The 21,284-nt window shown below is 48.0% G+C and overlaps 1 protein-coding gene across 6 annotated transcripts in view; it reads right to left on the reverse strand.

The window, feature by feature from the left end:
* The window catches only part of SETD2 (SET domain containing 2, histone lysine methyltransferase), a 384,325-nt gene that overhangs the window by 178,300 nt on the left and 184,741 nt on the right, over nt 1–21,284 (reverse strand). For all 6 annotated transcript variants that reach the window (XM_029588239.1, XM_029588242.1, XM_029588241.1 and 3 more), the window contains 2 exons: nt 9,670–9,804; nt 2,287–2,415 (listed from right to left, as the gene is read on the reverse strand). In XM_029588239.1, coding sequence (XP_029444099.1) covers nt 2,287–2,415; nt 9,670–9,804 — 264 coding nt within the window. The remainder of the gene's footprint in view (nt 1–2,286; nt 2,416–9,669; nt 9,805–21,284) is intronic.

A 21,284-nucleotide genomic window follows, 5' to 3' on the forward strand; every position in this document is an offset into this window, starting at 1 on the left:
GAGAGCTGTTATCTGAGCTGAGATTTTTGAGAGTCATGGTACCAAGTGTGAAACATCTCTGACCTCTGTTTTAGGTGCTGGTCTCTCAGTTGGACTTTCCCACTTTTGTCTGTAGAGTTGAAGACAGGCTTAAAAAACTCCCCCAACTGTACTGCCATCATCACTGAGCGCAAGGTTTCCATGCGAAAACAGGTCAACGCGCAAATGACGGTTGAGTCCTTTGAGATCCAGGATGAGAAGAAAAGAGCCCTGCTTGGGCACCACAAAATAAATGAAATATTGGCCAGTATTTTCTTAAGACGTGGGCACTGTAATCAGAGTCTGCAGGCTGAGGAGTCTTGACAACGTAACCTCCACAGTCTGTCTCTTCTGTAGAGAGTTGCAGGGAGACACCATAAACACTTCCCAAGGCACACTGCGAAACTCTAGTGCATAGCCATCCCTTATCACCCTCCAGCCCCCACTAGTCTGTCGTTATCTCAACTCACCTCCGATAAAAAAGAGAGAGGCGACCTATCTCCTGATCCCAGAGGTGGGTTGGCACACTTTCATTGCTCTACTACCTGAGCCTGCGCCCCTTCTGAGCTGCTTGGGAGAAAATGACTGAGATCTTCCCAAAGGCAGAGTCCTTTGAAAAGTCGTTCCACGTTTGAACCCCCTAGCATGACTATAAGAGCGAGCTTTGGTGGCTTTGGTAATAGAGGCCAGGCATCAGCTACGGCTGAGAAATTGGTCAGCCGACACAACTTCATGAAGTTGCCCTTTAAAAGCTTGCTCTTTATTTAGGAGTGAGCTGGAGAAAATGGCCAATAAGTGGGGTGAGTCCCTGGTTCCTCGATTACCAGAGTATAAGAAGCAGGTGCCACGATCTTTCAGCACGAGTGGCAGCACTTTTTCCATTCCTGGACTAGGCTGGGAAGAACCAGGCTTAGTAAAATCAGAAGGCGCCTCCAAACAGTGCTGACACAAATTTGAGGGAATGCCAGGTTGGGATGCCCGAATATGACCCGTAACACATAGGGCAAGGCACTTAAGTTTCCTTCAGTATGAGCGCCATCAGTCTGTCAATAAGCCCTAATAGGCACCCGACAAAAAGAGAACCCAAAAATTAGGTGCTCACAGTTAAGGCATACAACACTGAGCCTATATAAGTGCCCAAAGTGAGCTCCCCGAGGACGCTCAGATAATGTGTGCAAAAAAGGCGCTTGTGCGCATGCACAAATGGGGACTCTGGTAGGTGCTCCTATGCGCTTAACTAGGTGCCCAAACTGGCACCCAACCAAATGCACAACGGGCCACACAAGGACGATCCGATAGAACTGAAGAGGGAAGTCTGTGGCACATAAAAAACGCGCAAAAACACCACTGCGGCCTATCACATGGTGAACCAGACGAGCCTTGGAGCGGGTCCTAGCCACAACCCGCCAGGCTGCCCCCGTGCCCTGAACTCCACTGGAGGTGGGGAACGACCGTCGGATCGCACACTGAGCACGGAGATCAGGACGGGGAGGGGGTAGGAATCCCTACTCAACTCTCCTTTTCTTTACCATTTTATTTAAATACCCTTTACGTGAGCTCAGCCCGTCCGGCTGAGTACAAGGTCGGTCTCCTGCTGTGGGAGGAGAGGACATAAACCTTCAGCTATCAGACCAAGGGACCACAGAAATCACCTCAGGAATTCTCAAGGTCCTATGCAGGACAGCGGGGCGAATTAATTCCCTTCTTTTCTCCTTCTAAAACTTAAAGCAATCCCTACTAGGGAGATGCACACTCACAATCTGCTGGAGATGGAGAATACTGGCGGGCTAATGCCACTGCAGGGGTATATATACTGTGATGTCAGCTTTGCTCCGCCTCCATCTAAGTGCATAACCCACTAATTTTGGATTCACCTGTCTATACACTAAGAAACAACATTTTTTAAATAAATACTTTAACAATTTAGAGAAACGGATTTAATGAAGGATTAGCCATGGTTAGCTGGATAACGAAATCCTCCTCAAGTTAAGAATGCTGAGTCCAGTATATGTGGACTGGAGTAGCTCAGTGGTTAAGAGCTGTGAACTAGGGAAGCCAGGGTTCAAATCCCACTGTTGTTCCTTGTGATCATGGGCAAGTCACTTCACCGTCCATTGCTTCAGGTACAAACAGACTGTGAAGTGTAAACAGCTTTGACTGCCAGAAAGGTGGCATAGAAATAATTAAATAAGTGGTTGAAAGGCAGAATATAAATCAAATAAATAAATACAGGTTCAGGGAATAGCAAAGCAGGCTCAGTTAACTGACCTCTAACTGTAGCTTCAGGTTGTTGATGGAGTTTCCCCTTCCATCTCCCAGCTCTGCCATCCAAATCCAAAGAAGGGACAGACCATGGCATTCCAGAAAGAACTTCAAGCAGGACTGCGAGTGGGCGTTCTAAGAAACAAATAGGAAGAAATCACAAATGGTACTGAAAAGAACAATCATTCCACTGCTACTTTCTTGCCTACCTCAGACATTGACTCAGGTGATATCATCTCCACCATCTTATATGCATTTATTTTCAACACTATTAAAAAGGAATTGCTTACAAGAGCCAGTAACTTGTAACGTGCAGTTGCTTACCTGTAACAGATATTCTCCTAGGACAGCAGGATGTTAGTCCTCACAGATGGGTGACATCATCAGATGAAGCCTTGCACGGAAAACTTTTGTCAAAGTTTCTAGAAGCTTTGACTGACACACTGAGAATGCCCAGCATGCCACTATTCGCATGTCCACGCGAGTCCCCCTTCAGTCTCGTAACATAGAAAAATACAAGAGAAAAAAATAACAAAAACAAAGGAGAAATCAACTCCGCGGGGAGGCGGACGGGTTTCTGAGGACTAACATCCTGCTGTCCTAGGAGAACACCTGTTAACAGGTAAGCAACTGCGCTTTCTCCTAAGACAAGCAGGAAGGTAGTCCTCACAGATGGGTGAATGCCAAGTTCTAGGCTGTTCCCAGCAACAACTAAGACCAACAGGTACCGAACAAGGTGCCAACAGACATAACAACTGAGGTACTGTTGAGTGGTAGGGAAACAGCTTGGTTTCAACTTCCAGGGGTCTTTTGGTAGGAAGAGTTGGGTTTAAGTCTGGAAGAGATTGCGCAGGACAGATTGGCTGAATTTGCTGTCTTGTCGACCATCCTTGTCCAAGCAGTAATGGGCTGTGAACATGTGCAGGGAGCTCCACATCGCAGCCCTGCAAATTTCAACAAGGATCGCCCATAAGTGGGCCACCAATGCCACCATAGCCCTCACAGAGTAAGCTTTAACACTGCCGTCTAGATGAAGACCTGAGTGTGCATAGCAGAATGAGATGCAGTCTGCTAGCCAGTTGGGTAAGGTCTGTTTGCCCACCGAAACCCCCAATCTGTTCTTGTCAAAAGATATGAACAGTTGGGTGGACTGCCTATGGCCTGATGAGTGTTCTAAATAGAAGGCCAGAGCTCTTTTGCAATCCAATGTATGTAGAGCCCATTCCCCCTTGGTGGGAATGGGGCCTCAGAAAAAAGGTGGGCAACACAATGGACTGATTGATTTGAAAATCAGTCACAACCTTCGGCAGGAACTTGGGATGCGTACACAGGACCACATGACCATGAAAGAATTTCGTGTAGGGCGGTTACATAACCATGGCCTGAAGTTTGCTTACCCTATGAGCTGAAGTATCCACCAGCAGGAAAAAGACTTTCCAGGTGAGGAACTTCAGCTCACAGGAGCACATAGGCTCAGAAGGAGGATGCATGAGCTGCGCCAACACGATATTGAGATCCCAGGACACAACAGGGAGCCACAGAGGGGGCTTTATTTGAAGCAGGCCCGCATAAAGTGACCTACAACGGGCTGACCCAAGATGGGTGTGCCAGCTACCCCACTATGGTAAGCACTGACCGCCACTCAAATGGTCCCTAACCAAGAGTTAGGGACCAGTCCAGTCTCGGAAAGGTGCCACAGGTAATCCAGAAATCTCGGCACTGGGAAAACAATGGATCTAAGTCCTGTTCCCCACCTCTTCCACTTCAACTAAGACTTCCTGTTGGAAGGCTTCCTGGAAGCCACCAGTACCAGGGACAGGTTCAGGGGCTGAAGGACTAGGCAATCAACATCCAAGCCGTCAAGGCCAATGCCCGGAGGTTTGGATGGCACAGCGTGCCCCGGTCCTGAGTTATCAGGTCGGGCGCAGTCCCCAGGCTGATGGGAGTCCTTATCAACAGATTATGGAGGAGAGGAAATTAGATTTGCCTAGGCCAGTATGGCGCCAGTAGAATCATGGCCCCCTGGTCCCATTGGAGCGTCCTCATGAGAAGCGGAATAGGAGGATATGCGTAGAAGAGACCTGTGCCCCAATGGAGGGCAAAGGTGTCAGAGGTTGGGTATCTGTCCATCCTGAAGAGGGAGCAGAAGATGCTCATTTTGCAATTCTAGGGGGAGGAGAAGAGATCCACATCCGGAATTCCCCACAAGCGGAAAATCTGGGCTGCTAATGCCGGATTTAAGGACCACTCATGTGGCTGGAAAGAGCACGACAGATGGTCTGCCAGTACATTGAAAGCCTCAGCCAAGTATGTCACTCGTAGGGACACACCCTGCGATGAAGCTCAAGCCCAGATCTGCAACGCCTCTTGACAGAGGAGGTACGATCATTTGTCTCCCTGCTTGTGATATACCACATTGCTTCTTGATTGTCTGTCCGAATCAGGACTGCTTTGTGGGACAAACAATCCTGAAATGCCCAAAGACTATAGGGATCGGCCGAAGTTCCAGGAAGACTATCTGGTACAGAGCTTCCAGAGCTGTCCAGTTCCCCTGTATGTGGAGGCCGTCCACATGCACCCCCCAGCCATGGGGGGAGGCATCGGTGGTAAGGACTATTCCCCAACTTCTGAGGTAGCGCAGGTTGGAAAGGAACCCCCTGTTCCAGATTGGAGAGATTCTCCCACCAGGATAGGGGAATCCTCAGGGGCCACGAGATGGAGACACAAGTTCTGAGGATGTCTGCTGCCACTGCGACTGCAGAGTCCACTGTGTTCTACGCATACAGAGGCAAGCCAAGGAAGTGACATAGACAGAAGCTGCCATGTGACCCAGCAATCGAAGCAGTAGACGAGCAATTACCTACCTACTGCTGCTCACCAAGGCCGCCAGCAAGGACAGGGCGACAGCCCGATCATTGGGCAAAAACGCCCTCACCTGAATCATGTCCAGCCTGGCTCTTATGAAATCCAACTGAGGAGACAAGCAGAGGTTGGACTTCAGGGAGTTGATAAATTCCCAAAAGTGCAGCACCTGCATGGTAAGGGTCAAAGACCTTGATGCCCCTTTCTCAGAAGTTGTTTTTGACCAACCAGTCGTCTAAGTAGGGGGAACACATTTCCCCCACCAACGTCTGAGGTGCGCTGCAACCACTTGGTGAAGACTCCAGGAGCTGACGCCAAGCCAAACGGCAGTACTCTGTACTGGTACTGAGCTTGCCCCATCATGAAGCAGAGGTACTTCCTGTGCCTCAGGAGGATGGCAATGTAAGCGTAGATGTCTTTGAGATTGGGGGAACAGAGCCAATCTCCTCTCCTGAGTTGTGGTATCAGAGTGCCCAGAGAGATAGTCTTGAACTTTTCCTTGTGGAGGAATTTGTTCAAGGCCCTGAGATTGAGAATGGGGAGTAGGCCCCCGTTCTCTTTGGTATCAAGCAATACCTCGAATAAAATCCCTGCCTTTGCTGACGATGGGGAACAGGTTCTACCGCTCCCGCTGGTAGAAGAGTGGAGAATTCCGTTACAAGTATATCTTGTGGGACGGACAAACCTCATGACTGACATGGGGGAAAGTCTGTCGGGACACCTCTCTGAAGTTCAGACGATATCCCTGGCGAACGATGGTGAGGATCCACTGGTCAAACGTGATGAACGGCTAGCAGTGGGCGAAGCCAAGAAGCCTGTCCCCCACCGGGGGATCGTGTGTCAGGGGTATGACACACCGACTCTTGTTCCCTTGCCTCCAGTCAAAACACTGTAGCCAGGGCCTGCTGGGGGACCAGCTGGGCCCTGGGAGTTTGCTGCTGTCGGGAGCGACCTCTGGAACCAGCGCGGGACATGCAAGTCCAGGTGGCTGGAGGATAATACTTCTGCTGCTGATAAAAGGACTTCCTGAAACTTGTTCGGGAAGATTTCCTGGCAGAGGAAGGAGGGTCAGAAGCATTAGCAGAGAACTGTTGAAGGATTTCATGGTGATCCTTCAGCTGGGCTACCGCATCCCTGACCTTAACCCCAAAGAGATTTTTCCCTGTACAAGGGATGTCAGCTAACTTCTCTTGGACGTCTGGACGAAGGTCAGAAGCACGGAGTCAGGTCATCCTATGGCAGTGGTTCTCAACCCTGTCCTGGGGACCCCCCCAGCCAGTCGGGTTTTCAGGATATCCACAACGAATATGCATGAGAGAAAATTTGCATGTTATGGGGGCAGTATATGCAAATTTTCTCTCATGCATATTCATTATGGATATCCTGAAAACCCGACTGGCTGGGGGGGTCCCCAGGACAGGGTTGAGAACCACTGTCCTATGGGCACAGATGCCCACGGTGGCCACCCGAGCTGCTGTTTCAAAAACATCGTAGGTGGATTTCACCTCGTGTTTTACGGCTTCCAGCCCTGCTGTACAACAGCAGAGAACGACTCCTGTTGCTGCTGTGGAAGTCTTTCTGCAAGCTCTTGGACCAGTTTCCACAGGTTCCGGTTGTACTGGGTCATGTATAACTGGTAGGAGGCGATACAGGCGATGAGCATAGTGCCCTGAAAGACCTTCCTACCTAAGGCATCCAGCTCCTGATGTTCTCTCCCCCGGGGGGGGGGGGAGGGGGGGTGTGGAGAAATGGGTGCAGGAACACTTGGTCTTTTTAAAAGCTGACTCCACCACCACAGATTGGTGGGGGAGATTGCGTTTCTCTAAACTTCAGGCCTGTTGCACCAGGTAAGTGGCATCTGCCTTCCTATTTACCAGAGAAATTGAGATTGGGTGTTTCCACATCCTAAGGAGAAGATCCTTAAAAATGTCGTGGATAGGAACAGCCACTATCTCATTAGGTGCATCGACAAACTGGAGAACTTACGGCATCTTATGTCGTGCATCCTCCTCAGTTAGGAGTTGGAAGGGAATGGCTTTGACCATGGCCTTGACAAACCCCGCAAAGGAGAAGTCCTCGGGGGAGACCAACGCCTTTCCTCTGATGGCGAGGGTTCCGAGAGGAGGTCACCAAAGTCTTCAGAAGAAGATTCGGAAGAGTCATCTCTCCATGGCTTAGGTCCCCAAGGGGCCTGCATGGGTGAGGCCTGTCCAAACCTTTCGATCTGGGCACTGAGGGACTCAAGAGCACCGATGGCACCAAGGGAACTGGTGGCATCGGCGGCAGGGATGGCTCAGGTACAGGTTCGGGGAACTGTTACCTCGGGACCACAGCACCGGCGGTCGGTGCATGCCTTCCTCCTGCTCAGACCCGATGATGGGAATTGCTCCCAAGGAGAGTATCTGTGGATGCTGTGTCTGAAGGGTACTGAGTAGGACATCCAGACGATCAAGCAGAGGAGACAACAGAGATGGTGCGGGCTCTGGCACCAGTATGGGGGCTGATGCTGGGGTGGCTCAATGCCCCGAAAGTCTTGGAGCACCACACCCCATGGTCCAACTCCTGGAAGTTCGGTGAAAACAGGACTGATGGAGAGGGACAAGGGGTCACCAAAGTCTCCTCGGAGTCCCGAGGCAGCTTGGTGCCTGGCACTGATGTTGGTGGGAAACGCCTAGGAATCCTGGGTCTGCCAGAGGATGGGGCCTCCTCACCACGGGACCTCTTCACTGGCGGTTCGGCAGCCGCCGATGCTGCACCAGAACCAGAGCAGTGTACAGACGGCGACTGGTGGCAATGCTTTCAGGGTTTCCCACGGTGCTTGGTCCAGTCTTTCCCCAGCACAGAGGAAGCAGAGGAACCAGATGTCAGAGAGCACCAACAGCGGCGAGGGCTGATCACTGGATCCCTGATCCTTGGAAGCAGTTGCCGGGGGTGTAAAGAGGAACAGTGGTTCCCTCCTATCCCTGGGCGTCGGGGATTCCGAAGCAGATGTAGATGGAGTGGACATTTTGGGGCCAAAGAGTTTCTCCGTTTTGTCGAGATGAGCACAATGGCCCTTAGGGGTCATCTGATTACACAGCTGACACTCTCTGATGTCATGCGATGTCCACATGCAGAGGATGCAAATCTCATGCAAGTTCATGATGGACATGGTCCACGGGCACTGGGGGCATCAGTGAAACTTGGACAACGTCATGAAAATAAGCCAGCCAGCGGTTGATGGTCAGCGGTCACAGAGAAGCGAGCTGTCAGGAATCAATCACGAAAAAGTTTGAATTGTCAAACTAACCAGCCGCGCCAAGAGGACACCATCCGGAGGAAGGGGACCAGACATGAAACGGGAGAAAAAATGCTTTAAACAAGAGCACAAACTAGAGAGCTCCAAGCACCCCGAAGCAACTAGCACCGCGGAAAAAAAAAGAGACTGAAGAGGGACCTTGCGTGGATGTGCAGATAGTGGTATTCTGGGCATACTCAGTGTGCCAGTCAAAGCTTCAAGAAACTTTGACAAACATTTTCTGTGCCGGGCTCCATCTGATGTCACCCATCTGTAAGGACTACCATCCTGCTTGTCCTAGGAGAATATACACTCTAAAGTACAAAGCTGCAACAGGGAATGTTTCTCCAAGGATAACATAGCACAATATAAATTTCATTTTATTATTTCATCCTACTCACTACCCCTGTTACCTTCTCTTTCTACTTTCACTTTTTCCACACCCCAATATGCCTTTTCCAGGCACTAGGAAGCAGGGGATCTCAGTTTCAATCTTTCCCCTTGCCTCTATTTTCAAATTCCATCTTGATCACAATGGGAGCTATTGGATTTTCTGCCACTGGCTACTTCTGTGGCTATATATTGGCATTATATGAGGAATCCCAAATTCTGGCCTGCTGCCTAATGGGGTTTGAGCAGAGTCTAAAAACAACAACAAGCAGGAGATGCATTTGGTCCTCTGAAATGAAAAACCCTCCTTCCCCCACCACACCAAATTTCAAGGTTCCTTTTTTTATTTTTGAAAACCCACACATTAAAATATTTTACCATAAGAACCTAACAACTGCCATACTGAGTCTGACCGAGGGTGCATCAAGCCCAATATCCTGTTTCCATCAGTGGCCCATTCAGCTCACAAGTACCTTGCAGGATCCCAAATAAAAGAAAAATTCTCTTACCAAATAGCAAACATTAAAAAGACCCCCCCCCCCCCCCCCCACAAAAAAAAAAGCGCAAGTCAACACAAAATGAAAAACGTCTGCATGCATATCCTCTCTCTCCCCCTCCCTCGCCTTGAAGAGAACTTTGTTCCTTTGTTACTGGCTTCCTTCTTGCTTCATTTCTCCCTACAGCGCTCTAAGGACTTTGCCAAAAGAACCATGAAGCTGGTCTACATCAGGTAAGCAAGGGAACAGAGAATGAACAACAATCTTCTTAGGACCATTACTGAGCATAGTGAGAGCCCGCATTTTCTTCCCAGAACAATTCACAAAGACAAACCAAGCAAATAACTCAAGTTATTCCCTCACCTGTATCAGTTTGAGGCAGGTAAGTTTCTGCTCCAGAGTCTCAATCCGAACCATCAGCCGAGATAAAATGAGCACTTGATTTTTGTCTGAAAGTCCCTCTCCGTTCTCAAAGAGAGCTTCTAATTCACCATCCACCTAATATAGCAGAAAAATCTTGGGTTAGGCACCGTCGTCATTTGAAGTATGAGCTGATCCTTCACTATTACATCTCATGTGCTTAACAACTCTGGCATCATCTTTCAGAGAACTACAGGAACCAAATGTCACCACTTTACTGGTCACATGTTGGTAACACAAACGCATCAAAGCAAATTCAGTGAAAGAAATCATGAGGTCACAGGTTAATCGACAGTTTGTCCTGCTGTGATGGCCCACTTTAAGTATAACTCCTACAAAGACCTCCTCCCATTAACGTGCTTAAGCAGCAACAGTCCAGTCCTTATATACCTTGTATCAAGACATCTGTGATGCTGTAATCCTCATGATGGACAATGGTATCTCTGCATGTACAATGTCTGCTAGTATAAGACCCCAGAACTTTTAAATTATCATTTAACAGTGCTCCTGCTTATGAAAATACAGACTGGCATTATGTAGAACAGTAAAAATATTAGGAACATATGATGAAGGAAGAGTTATGTCAAAGGTAAAAACATTTTCTAATTCGCATTTACATTTTAATATTTTCTACAAAAAGTTACTGGATTGATGTGAAGGTACAATAACTCACAGCTTTCATATTTAGGGAGAAGAGGTGGTTTTTCATGTTCTTATGGTTCAACAGCAATGCCCTTAGCAGTTTTTCTTCCCCAGCAACAGTTCACAACATATAGCCTGCCAGATATATGACCTAGATTATGCAGTTATCCTACCATTGTAGATGCTAGGTAGGCCAGGCATTTCTAGCTTCTGTATGAAAGGTGAGACTCTTATAAGTGTGTATAAACCACTTATGAAGAAAGAAAAGATAAATGCTTTAAGGACATTTTTTTTTTAAAGGGACACACAGGAATTTTATAACATACTGAGATTTCCATTACTTTCATATTGTTAACTAACAGCCTTATTTAGGGAAGTGCATTACAATACAAGAATGTGCAGTTCCCATTTTTATAGAGATATATTCGCTAATAATGTGCGTTTTCCATATTAATGCAGTTCTGTGAAAGGGCTGTCAACTTCCTGAAAGGAAAATTAGTTCTTACCTGATCATTTTCGTTCCTGTAGTACCACGGATCAGTCCTGACTCCTGGGTTTTGCCTCCCTTCCAGCAGATGGAGACAAAGAAGTTTTTAAACAAAACTCTGCCTTATATACCAGGGTGCCACCTACAGTCTGGCAGTATTACTCAGTGTCAAAGCAGAATGGCTCAAAACCAAAACAACTATATACAGTAACACCTCAACAAACTGGCTCCTCAACCCACAAAGGGACTAGAACCTGAAGAAAACCACTGAATTCTGTGAATCAAAAATACGAAACGAGCGGACTCTCCTTTATCTCAAAGACTCAAAGGGCGGGCCTCTGGACTGATCCGTGGTACTACAGGAACGAAAATGATCAGGAAAGAACTAATTTTCCTTTCCCTGTATGTACCCGGATCAGTCCAGACTCCTGGGATGTACCAGAACTTTCTTACCCGGGATGGGATCTGGAGAGGCCCGCTCAAAGCACACCTTCTCCAAATCCGCCGGAACCTGGTGCCTGGACATCCAGCCTGTAATGCCTCGCAAAAGTATGTAAAGACTTCCAAGTAGCTGCCCTGCAAATCTCTTGCGGTGAGACTTGTTGGCATTCTGCCCAAGATGCTGCTTGAGAACGGGCAGAATGTGCATGCACCCCAAACGGTAAAGGTCTACCATGTAGCAAATATGCTGAAGTTATAGCTTCTTTTAGCCATTGTGCAATAGTAGTCTTAGATGCCATATTACTTTTCCTTGGACCACTCCACAGCACAAACAGATGATCTGACAGACGAAAAGTGTTCGTAACCGCCAGGTAACACAGTAAGTAAGGCCCTGCGAACATCCAGTTTCCGTAAATCTTTAGAAAGAGGATCCGACCGGTCCACCTCTGGAAAAGATGGCAGCTCCACCGACTGATTCAAGTGAAAGGAGGAAACTACCTTTGGAAGAAAGGAAGGAATCGTTCCTAAGGAAACTCCAGCATTAGAAATTCTCAAGAACGGTTTTCTACAAGACAACGCCTGCAGTTCAGACACCCTCTGAGCAGATGAAATCGTGAGATCCTTCAATGTTGCCCTTTTTAGAGGTTCAAAGGGCACAGCACATAAAGCTGTGAGAACTAAGTTTAGGTTCTAGGAAGGACAAGGAAGTCTGATCGGAGGTCTTAAGTGTTGCGCTCCCCGAAGAAACAGAGCCACATCCGGGTGCGCTGCTAACGCTACCCCCTGAAATGGACCGTGTAAACAGCTAAGAGCTGCTACTTGAACCCTGAGGGAACTACACGATAAACCCTTCAACAGTCCGGCTTGCAGGAAATCTAAAATATCAGGCACCGAAGCCTGGGTCGGAACCACCTCGCATTCCACACACCAAGATTCAAACACTCTCCACACCCGAACATAAGCCATGGAAGTAGATGTTTTGTGGGACCTCAAAAGCGTAGCCACTACTGCGTCCGAATACCCTTTGCCCTTCAGACGTCGCCTCTCAAAAGCCATGCCGCTAGACAAAAGCAATCCGCCTCTTCGAAATAGATGGGTCCTTGATGAAGAAGGGCCGGAAATTCCCGAAAACGCAGAGGCTCTGCCACGGCTAGATTGCGAAGATCCGCAAACCAAGGACATCTCAGCCACTACAGAGCCACGAGAACCACCTCTGCCGGGTGTAATTCGAAGCGCCTGAGTACTTTTCCAATCAGAGGCCACGGGGGAAACACGTAAAGCAAGACGTTTGTTGGCCAGGGAAGAACCAGAGCATCCACTCCTTCCGCTCCTGTTTCCCTGCGGTGACTGAAGAAGCGCGGGGCCTTGGCATTCTTAAATGTCGCCACCAGATCCATGCTGGGTATGCCCCACGTGGCGCATATGAGAAGCCTCGTCAGCCAATTCCCATTCCCTGGGATCGAGACTGTGACGACTGAGAAAGTCTGCCTGAACACCGTCAACGTGGGCTATGTGGGACGCCGCAATGCTGACCAGGTGCTCCTCCGCCCAGTGAATCAACTGCTGAGCCTCTAGCGACACTGGTTGACTTTTAGTCCCTCCTTGGCGATTGATGTACGCTACTGGTCGCATTGTCGGACAGAACCCTGACCGACTTCCCTTGGAGGAGTGGAAAGAAAGCTTGTAACACCAAGTACACCTCTCTGGTCTCCAGACGATTGATCGACCACTGAGTTTCTTGCTGGGACCATTGCCCTTGCATCGATTTCCCCAGACAAACTGACCCCCAACCTGATAGGCTGGCATCCGTGGTAATTACTGTCTACTCGGGCACTTCTAAGGGGACTCCGCGGGTTAAGTTGTCTGAGAAGAGCCACCAATCGAGGCTGGACCGAGCAGCATCTGTAAGGGGCAGGGGCAGGGGCAGGTGAAATTGTTCAGAGACGGGGTTCCATCGCAAAAGCAAGGTGGATTGTAACAGACGCATATGAGCAAAGGCCCAGGGCACCAGCTCCAAGGTGGAAGTCATCGAGCCTAGGACCCGTAAGTAATCTCGCACCCTGGGAGGTCATTTGGTCAACAAGTCCCATACCTGGCCCTGCAGTGTGCAAATGCGATCCTTAGTAAGGAAGACTCTCCCCCTTTGTGTGTCGAAAAGAGCCCCCAGGAATTCTAGAGACTGGGAGGGTACCAGCCGACTCTTGGCTAGGTTGACCACCCAACCAAGCCACCTTAGCAATTGCAGCACTCTGTGAATCGCCAATTGGCCGAGCGGTTCAGTCTTTGCTCAGATCAGCCAGTCGTCCAGATAGGGATGCACCAGAAGCACCTCCTTCCGGAACTACGCTGCCACCACCACCATTACCTTGGTAAACGTCCTGGGCGCGGTGGCAAGGCCGAAGGGCAGAGTTCGAAATTGAAAATGGCAACCCAGCACCAAGAATCGGAATAACTTCTGGTGGTGGAGCGGATGCCGATGTGAAGATACGCCTCGGTGAGATCCAAGGATGCCAGAAACTCTCCTTTTCACACTGAGGCTATAACGGACCTCAGGGTCTCCATGCGAAACCAGGGCACACGAAGACATCGGTTTACTCGCTTTAAGTTCAGAATGGGCCGGAAGGCCCCCTCCTTTTGTACCACGAAGTAAATGGAGTATCACCCTCGTCTTAGCTCCGCCGGAGGAACTGGCATAATGGCGCAGAGATGAAGGCACTGTAAAGCGTCTTGCACCGCCTTCCACTTCTCTTCGTAACCGCATGGGGAAACTAGGAACCAGTCCCGAAGGCGCCGAGCAAAATCTAAAGCATAGCCTTGACTTATCACTGTGAGGACCCATTGGTCCGATGTCAGCCTGGTCCATTCCTTGTAAAACAGGGACAGCCTGCCCCCTCACAACTGGCACAGAGGAATGGACTGGCGCCCCTTCATTGGGAAGACTTGGCTCCGGTGCAGTCTGAGAACATCCGGTTCTACCAAAGCGCCGGCCTTGAAAAGGCTGAGTCCAGGATTGTTGCCAGCTGGAAGACTGCCGAAAGGAAAAACCTGGAGCCCTAGATGGACAAAATCTTCGATTTCCTCTGAACCAAGCCCGGGAGGAAAAGGAGCCCCTCGATCTGGGCCGATCCTCTGGCAAACGATGGACCTTATTCTCGCCAAGGGACTGGATCATATCTTCCAGGTCCTTACCGAAAAGCAACTTGCCCTTGAACGGCAAAGAACCCAGCTGAGCTTTGGAGGAAACATCCACTGACCAGTTCTGCAACTGCAGACACCATAGAACTGGCCGAAGTCTGCAACAGATCGTAAAGTGCATCAGCACTATAAGCTATCGCCGCCTCCAGGTGCCCCGCCTGGCGAGCCTCCTCCTCAGAAAGGCCTGCGTTGGCCTGCAACTGTTGTACCCAGCGAAGGTCAACTCGCAAAGAAAAGTTGCTACACATAGTTGCCCGCACTCCCAGTGCGGAAACCTCAAAAATCTTTTTGAGTTGAAACTCCAACTTCCTATCTTGCAGGTCCTTGAGGGCTGTGGCTCCCGTTACCGGGATGGTAGTCTTTTTGGTGACTGTGGACACCGCCACATCCACCTTAGGTAAACGCAGCAGGGTCCAAAGCTTCCTCCAGGAGAGGATACAGCTTATCCATAGCCTTGTTCATCTTTAATCCCAAATCCGGGGTATCCCATTCTCGAAACAAGTCCGTCTCTGAGAAATGAAAAGGAAAAGAAGTGGCTGGGCCCTGCAGGCCCAACAATACCGGATCCATAGCCCCCAACCTGGACTCTTCTGGAGGCACATTGATGCCCAGCTCTCCTAGAACCGCAGGGATCAACGGACCCATCTCCTCTTTCCTAAACAGGCGGACCACCTTGGGGTCGTCGCCTTCCACAATATGAGATCCCCTGCCTGCATCCTGCTGCTGCTGATCAGGATCCACATCCACCCCCAGCGGGGGCTTGGCCTGCAGGTCTTGGTTCCCCTGGACAGAATCCAGATCAGAGGAATCAGAGTCAGTCTAAGGGGGCCACTGTCCTCAATGGGAGTTTAGCCTGTGAAAGTTCCCAGCCACCCTTAGGTTTAGCCCGCCTGCGTGGATTAGACCTTGGACCCAAGGAAGAAATCTTTCCTCCAGCCAGCTGCCTTCCTAACATCCTGGTCTTAAAGGCCTTGTGAAGGAGTAAAACAAACTCAGAGGAAAAGGAAGAAGAGGAAGAGGAATCTGTAGCCCCCTCAGGGATATTCTCTTTTGCAGGCGAGTCAGGAAACAAAGGGTTCCCCCCCCCCACCCCCAGGGGACGCTTCGTTGAGGAGAGAGAGAAGGAGGAAGAATCCCCTCCCCCATTGCTGCATTAGTCGCTGCTCTAAAAGAATCCAATATGGCCTCCATTCCCACGCTTAGCGGGAACAGGTTAGCTGCAGCGGCTCGTGATGATCCCCCACCCTTAGAGGTCCTGCCCGCCGTGTTTCTAGCCAAATTCGGGGCACCGGACGATCCCTCCCCCCCCCCCCCCAGGAGACACGTTGAGCAGAGACCATTGCGGGACAGACGTGCGGCACGCTGAGGACCGCGGCATCAGGTAGGGAAAAAGAAAGAAAAGGAATCAAAAGAAAAGAAAAAAGTAACGTGAAAAACAACAGCACTGAGAACAAAACCGCCGAGCAACAGATAAAAAGGAGAGTCGTAGCGCCCTAACCCCGATTCAGTCAAAAACAAAGTAAACTTTTTTTTTTTTTTTTTTTTTTAAACTTGCCCGATGGTTGTCCAAGGTCCTGAACTTGGTGGGGTAAGTGAGCCAGGCTCCCTAGTATCAGCAAGAGGTAATGAATTGGGCCCTCAACCCTGTCTGCAGCTGCCTCAGAAACCTGGGGGGATGGTCCCCTCAGGACCTCACAACCTCCTGGGAGGCTGAAGACAACATTGTGCCTTTTGCTCTTTTTTTTTTTTTTTTTTTAAATAAAATTTGAAAGGACAAACTCACTAACTATGACTGAAAAATCTAAGAAACCCTAAGCAATCAGCACAGACTGTAAGGTTTGGCACCTCCACCATCTGTGCTGGAGACAGAGAAATACTGCCGGACTGTAGGTGGCACCCTGGTATATAAGGCAGAGTTTTGTTTAAAAACTTCTGTCTCCATCTGCTGGAAGGGAGGCAAAACCCAGGAGCCTGGACTGATCTGGGTACATACAGGGAAAATATTATTTCTGCTTTAAAATCTTAACTTGGTAGTAGCTCAAAACATGTCTATTTTAATATCACCAAGCAGGAACGGAGAGAAAAGCTGCACTCAGGAATCAGATAAGCAATCAAGAGAGGAGGTAGGATAAAAAGTCCTTGCACATGGACATCAAGTGTTGATACCAGGCTTTATTTAGCATGGCAGCTCCGCGGTTTTATAACAAAAGTAATACTTCAAACGGGAGCGCCCTGTACACCAGTGTTAACATCGCTTGAGATTGGAAACTTGCTGTACAATTGTCCCTCCCGACACAGCCTTTTGGCAAAACACAGGGTCCATGTTGGGGGACCCGTTTGACGTATTACTTTTGTTATAAAACAGCGGAACTGCCATGCTAAATAAAACCTGATATCAACACTTGATGTCCATGTGCGAGGACTTTGTATCCTACTTCATTTTTTTTGATTGCTTATTTTAATATCACCACCATAATTCAGCAGCATAATGGTTTGGTTGAGAAATTTTATCTCTGTGATATTTCAGGTGTCTGTTAATATAAAGTGCAAGACGTAGTCAGTCCTCCTTTAGCCGTGCTGCTGCTTCTGCTAATGTTGGTGTTTCACTATGTAGATGTATTGTGACGCTAGAGTAAATAATAACCAAAGACAAGTTAAACACTTATCAAGTCACTGCTATTTTATACAATGCATAAATAGATTTTTTTCATTTTTATTCTGTTAAATCATTAGATTAATAGGAAGACAAAAAAATCCAAACAGGCAATGTCCTAAAACACAGCCCTTGGAGACAACTTCCAGCGATGGTCCTGATGGGGATCAATACCAAGGAGACTTGTGTCCTCTCCCTCCTAAATTATTTTGGGACAAGGATATTAATGGGCTGTTTTTTAGCGCTTGAAAACAAGGATATTCTGCCTTCTGATCAGACTTTTCAGAAGGACAATGTAAGGGCTGATTGAACAGGTGGTGTTTACAAGTGTAGGGCAGCAGCTACTGAAGCAATACACTCAGTTGTAGCTAATCAGCAATTTGCTTAATAGGATAAACTCCTCCTGCTACTTTAGTTTGCCTTTACTGCTTCACCAAACAAATATCCTTACAAATATGTTACAAAACCAGGAAAGAATAAATAGCAAAGAGAGTCACATCTTGGCCAGCATAAGCTTTTCCCAGCAGCATAAACGACCTCGCAGGGCCAAAGATTTGTGTCTGTATCAGATGCTATCTGGCTCCCATTTCCTGCAACAGAAAATGCTACACACATGAACATGCAGACGAGTGTATATTTAATATATAGAAATATGTGTGGTTATAGTGCCAGTCATTTTAATGCCACACATATTTACCTTTTGCCAATTGTGTATTCTCAATTGTTTTTCCCTTTAGCAACTCAAAGTTCCAGTACTGTTATACTGAATATATTTTTCATTTGCATATTTTTTTTCAGGGCGGAAGGGATGCATTATTAGTTACATTTTATAATTCATGCATTCAGGAATAGTATTAGAAAACACAAAGCTTCCTGCTTATGAGAGAGACTTTCTGGAATATTGCAATCTAAGGTGTTTTGCCTCTATCTAAGGATTCTAAGCAAAAGAATAATAAAACTGGCAATTATATAAATATATTACTCTACTAATCAAACAATACAATATAGTGACATATAAGTTTATTTCAACAATCTTTATTTTATACAAAATTTTATAAAAACATTTTTCATTACCTTCTTTGGATACACAGACAAAATATATATTCAGGAACAACATATATCCCACATTTTCCTTAAAACAATCATTCATTTTAAGTAAAATGTGGGATATATGTTGTTTCTGAATATATATTTTGTCTGTGTATCCAAAGAAGAAAGAAGATAATGAAAAATGTTTTTATAAAATAAAGATTGTTGAAATAAATTTGTATGTCACTATATTATATTGTTCTGTCTAAGCAAAGGCTGCCATGAATAGTCTAACATTCTGCAGAGGTTAGGATTCCTTCAGATGGCACAAAAAGCTGAATTGGTATTATGGGTAAGGTTCAGGTTAAACCCAAACAAAGTATGAATAAACTATTTTAAAAAATAACCACATTCCCCCCCCCCCAACAAAAACAACCAATGGGTTTACTTCAAGGAAATATCAAAGGAAACCAGACTTTCACATGCTAAGGAATGATTTTCTGCCTTCTCCAGATATATCTACCTCTGTATATCACTGTGAAAAGCACAGTTGCTTACCTATAACAGGTGTTCTCTAAGGACAGCAGGATGTTAGTTCTCACACATGGGTGACATCATCAGATAGAGCCCTAATGCGGAAAACTTATGTCAAAGTTTCTAGAACTTTGACTAGGCACACTGAGCATGTCCTATATCACATGTCCACACAAGTCCCTTTCCAGTCTTGTAACACAGAATTTTAATTAAAATAAAAAGAGAAACCCAACTCCACGAGGTGGCAGGCGGGTTGCGTGATGACTAACATCCTGCTGTCCTCTGAGAACACCTGTTACAGGTAAGAAAATCTGCTTTCTCCAAGGACAAGCACGATGGTAGTCCTCACACATGAGTGAATCCCTAGCTACAGGCTGTTCAACACAAAAAGGGGACCAACAGACACCCAACCAGGTGCCAACGGACACAACACTGGTGCTGTTGGTAACAGAGGGGGGTGGGGGTGGGGTGGGGGGACAGCCTGAACCCAAACAAAGAGCCCTAGGAGGGAAAGCTGGGTTCTACACCTCAAACAGTTTCCGAAGGACAAACTGGCCGAACCTGCTGTTGCATCAGCCATCCCTATTCAAACAGAAATGAAATGTGAATGTGTGGAGAGAACTCTATGTCGCAGTCTTGCAGATCTCCTCCACGGGAACTGCTCACAAGTGGGCCACCAATGCTGCCAAGGCTCTGACAGAATGAGCCTTGAACGTGACCCCCAAGATGCAGATCGCCTGGGCATAACTGGAGGAGATGCAATCTGCTAGCCAATTAGATACTGTCTGTTTGGCAACAGCAACGTCCAACCTATTCTTATCAAAAGAAATAAAAAGTTGGGTGGTCTGTCTATGGGCTTCTGTCTGCTTCAGATAGGTTAAGGCTCACTTGCAGTCCAAATAGTGCAGTGCTTGTTCGCCTTGGTGTGAATGGGGCCTGGGAAAGAATATTGGCAAGATGAGGGACTAGTTAAGATAGAAGTCCATCACCACCTTAGGCAGGAATTTAGGGTGCGTATGCAAGACCACACTATCATGATAAAACTTAGTGTAAGGTGAATAAATTACTAAGGCCTGGAGCTCGCTGACCCTATGCGCTGAGGTGATCAGGTAATTCAGGTTACAGGTGTGCATTAGCTCAAAATGAGCTTTCATTAGCTGAGCTAACACCACGTTGAAATCCCAAGTCACAGCGGAAGGCCTTCGGGGAGGCTTCAATTCAAGCAGGCTCTGCATGAAATGTACAACTATAGGCTATACAGAGATGGGCGTACCATCTACACATTGGTGGTATGCGCCAATTGCACTGAGATGAACTCTAACAGAGTTGATCATTAAGCCAACTTCCAATAGGTATAAAATATAATCAAGCAGTTTTTGTGTGGGGCAGGAGAAGGGAGAATGGAGCTCACACCACACAGAAAACCTCCTCCACTTCAGTCCACAGTACTTTTAGTGGAAGGCTTTCTAGAAGTCACCCGGACCAGAGACACATCCTCTGAAAGATCAAACGGCTGCAGGATTAACCTCTCAACATCCAGGTTGTGAGCGACAGGGCCTGGAGGTTGGGATGCCGCAGCCTGCCCTGATCTTGCGTGATGAGATATGGGGAATCCCCAGATTGATTGGTTTCTGGATGGTCAACTTCCACAAGAGTGAAACCAGACCTGTCTCGGCCAATCAGGGGCTATGAGGATCTTCACCACTAACAGAATCAGAGATTACGCATACAGAAGACCCTTGCCCCAATGATGGGAAAGGGCATCTGAGGCTGGTTTGCCGTCTGACCTGGATAGGGAGCAGAACAGAGGCACCTTTCAGTTGCAGAGGGTTGCAAACAGATCTATGTCAGGGTTCCCCCAGAGGTGGAAAATCCGATTCATTACCCCCAGGGTCCAGGGATCACTCATGGAGTTTGAAGGCTCGACTCCGCCTGTCTGCTATTATGTTCTCCGTTCCGGCCAGGTATATGGCCGTGAGCACCATCCTGTGGGCCAGGGCCCAGGACCAGATCTGGACCACATCCTAACACAGGAATTACGATCCCGTGTCTCCCTGCTTGTTGACATACTACATGGCTACTTGGTTGTCAATCTGGATCAGGACAATTTTGTTGGACAGCCAGTTTCTGAAAGCCCATAGCACGTACCTGATCGCCCGAAGCTCCAGGAAGTTGATTTGACAAGAACATTCCTGAGCTTACTACAGTCCCTGCATGTCGAGCCCATCTAGATGAGCTCCCCAGCTCAGGGTAGATGCATCTGTGGTTAGCACAATTTGAGTAGTGAGACTTCGAAAGGAAATCCCCAGTTCCAGATTGGAGAGTACATACCACCAGGACAAAGAGTCCCGGAGAAACGGGGTGACTCGGATGCAATCCTGGAGGCTCCGAGTGGCCTGGCGCCACTGCGACCCCAGGGTCCATTGGGCTCTGCGCAAGAGAGTAACACAGATGGCTGCGGCCATGTGACCCAACAGTCTCAACATGTGCCATGCTGATACCTGCTGGCTCTGTTACCTCTGTCAAAATGGTTGCCAGAGCGACGGCCCTGATGCGGCAGAAAGGCAGTGTCTAGCA

This window comes from Rhinatrema bivittatum, chromosome 2 (assembly GCF_901001135.1).
Source record: "Rhinatrema bivittatum chromosome 2, aRhiBiv1.1, whole genome shotgun sequence".
Lineage (NCBI taxonomy): Eukaryota > Metazoa > Chordata > Amphibia > Gymnophiona > Rhinatrematidae > Rhinatrema > Rhinatrema bivittatum.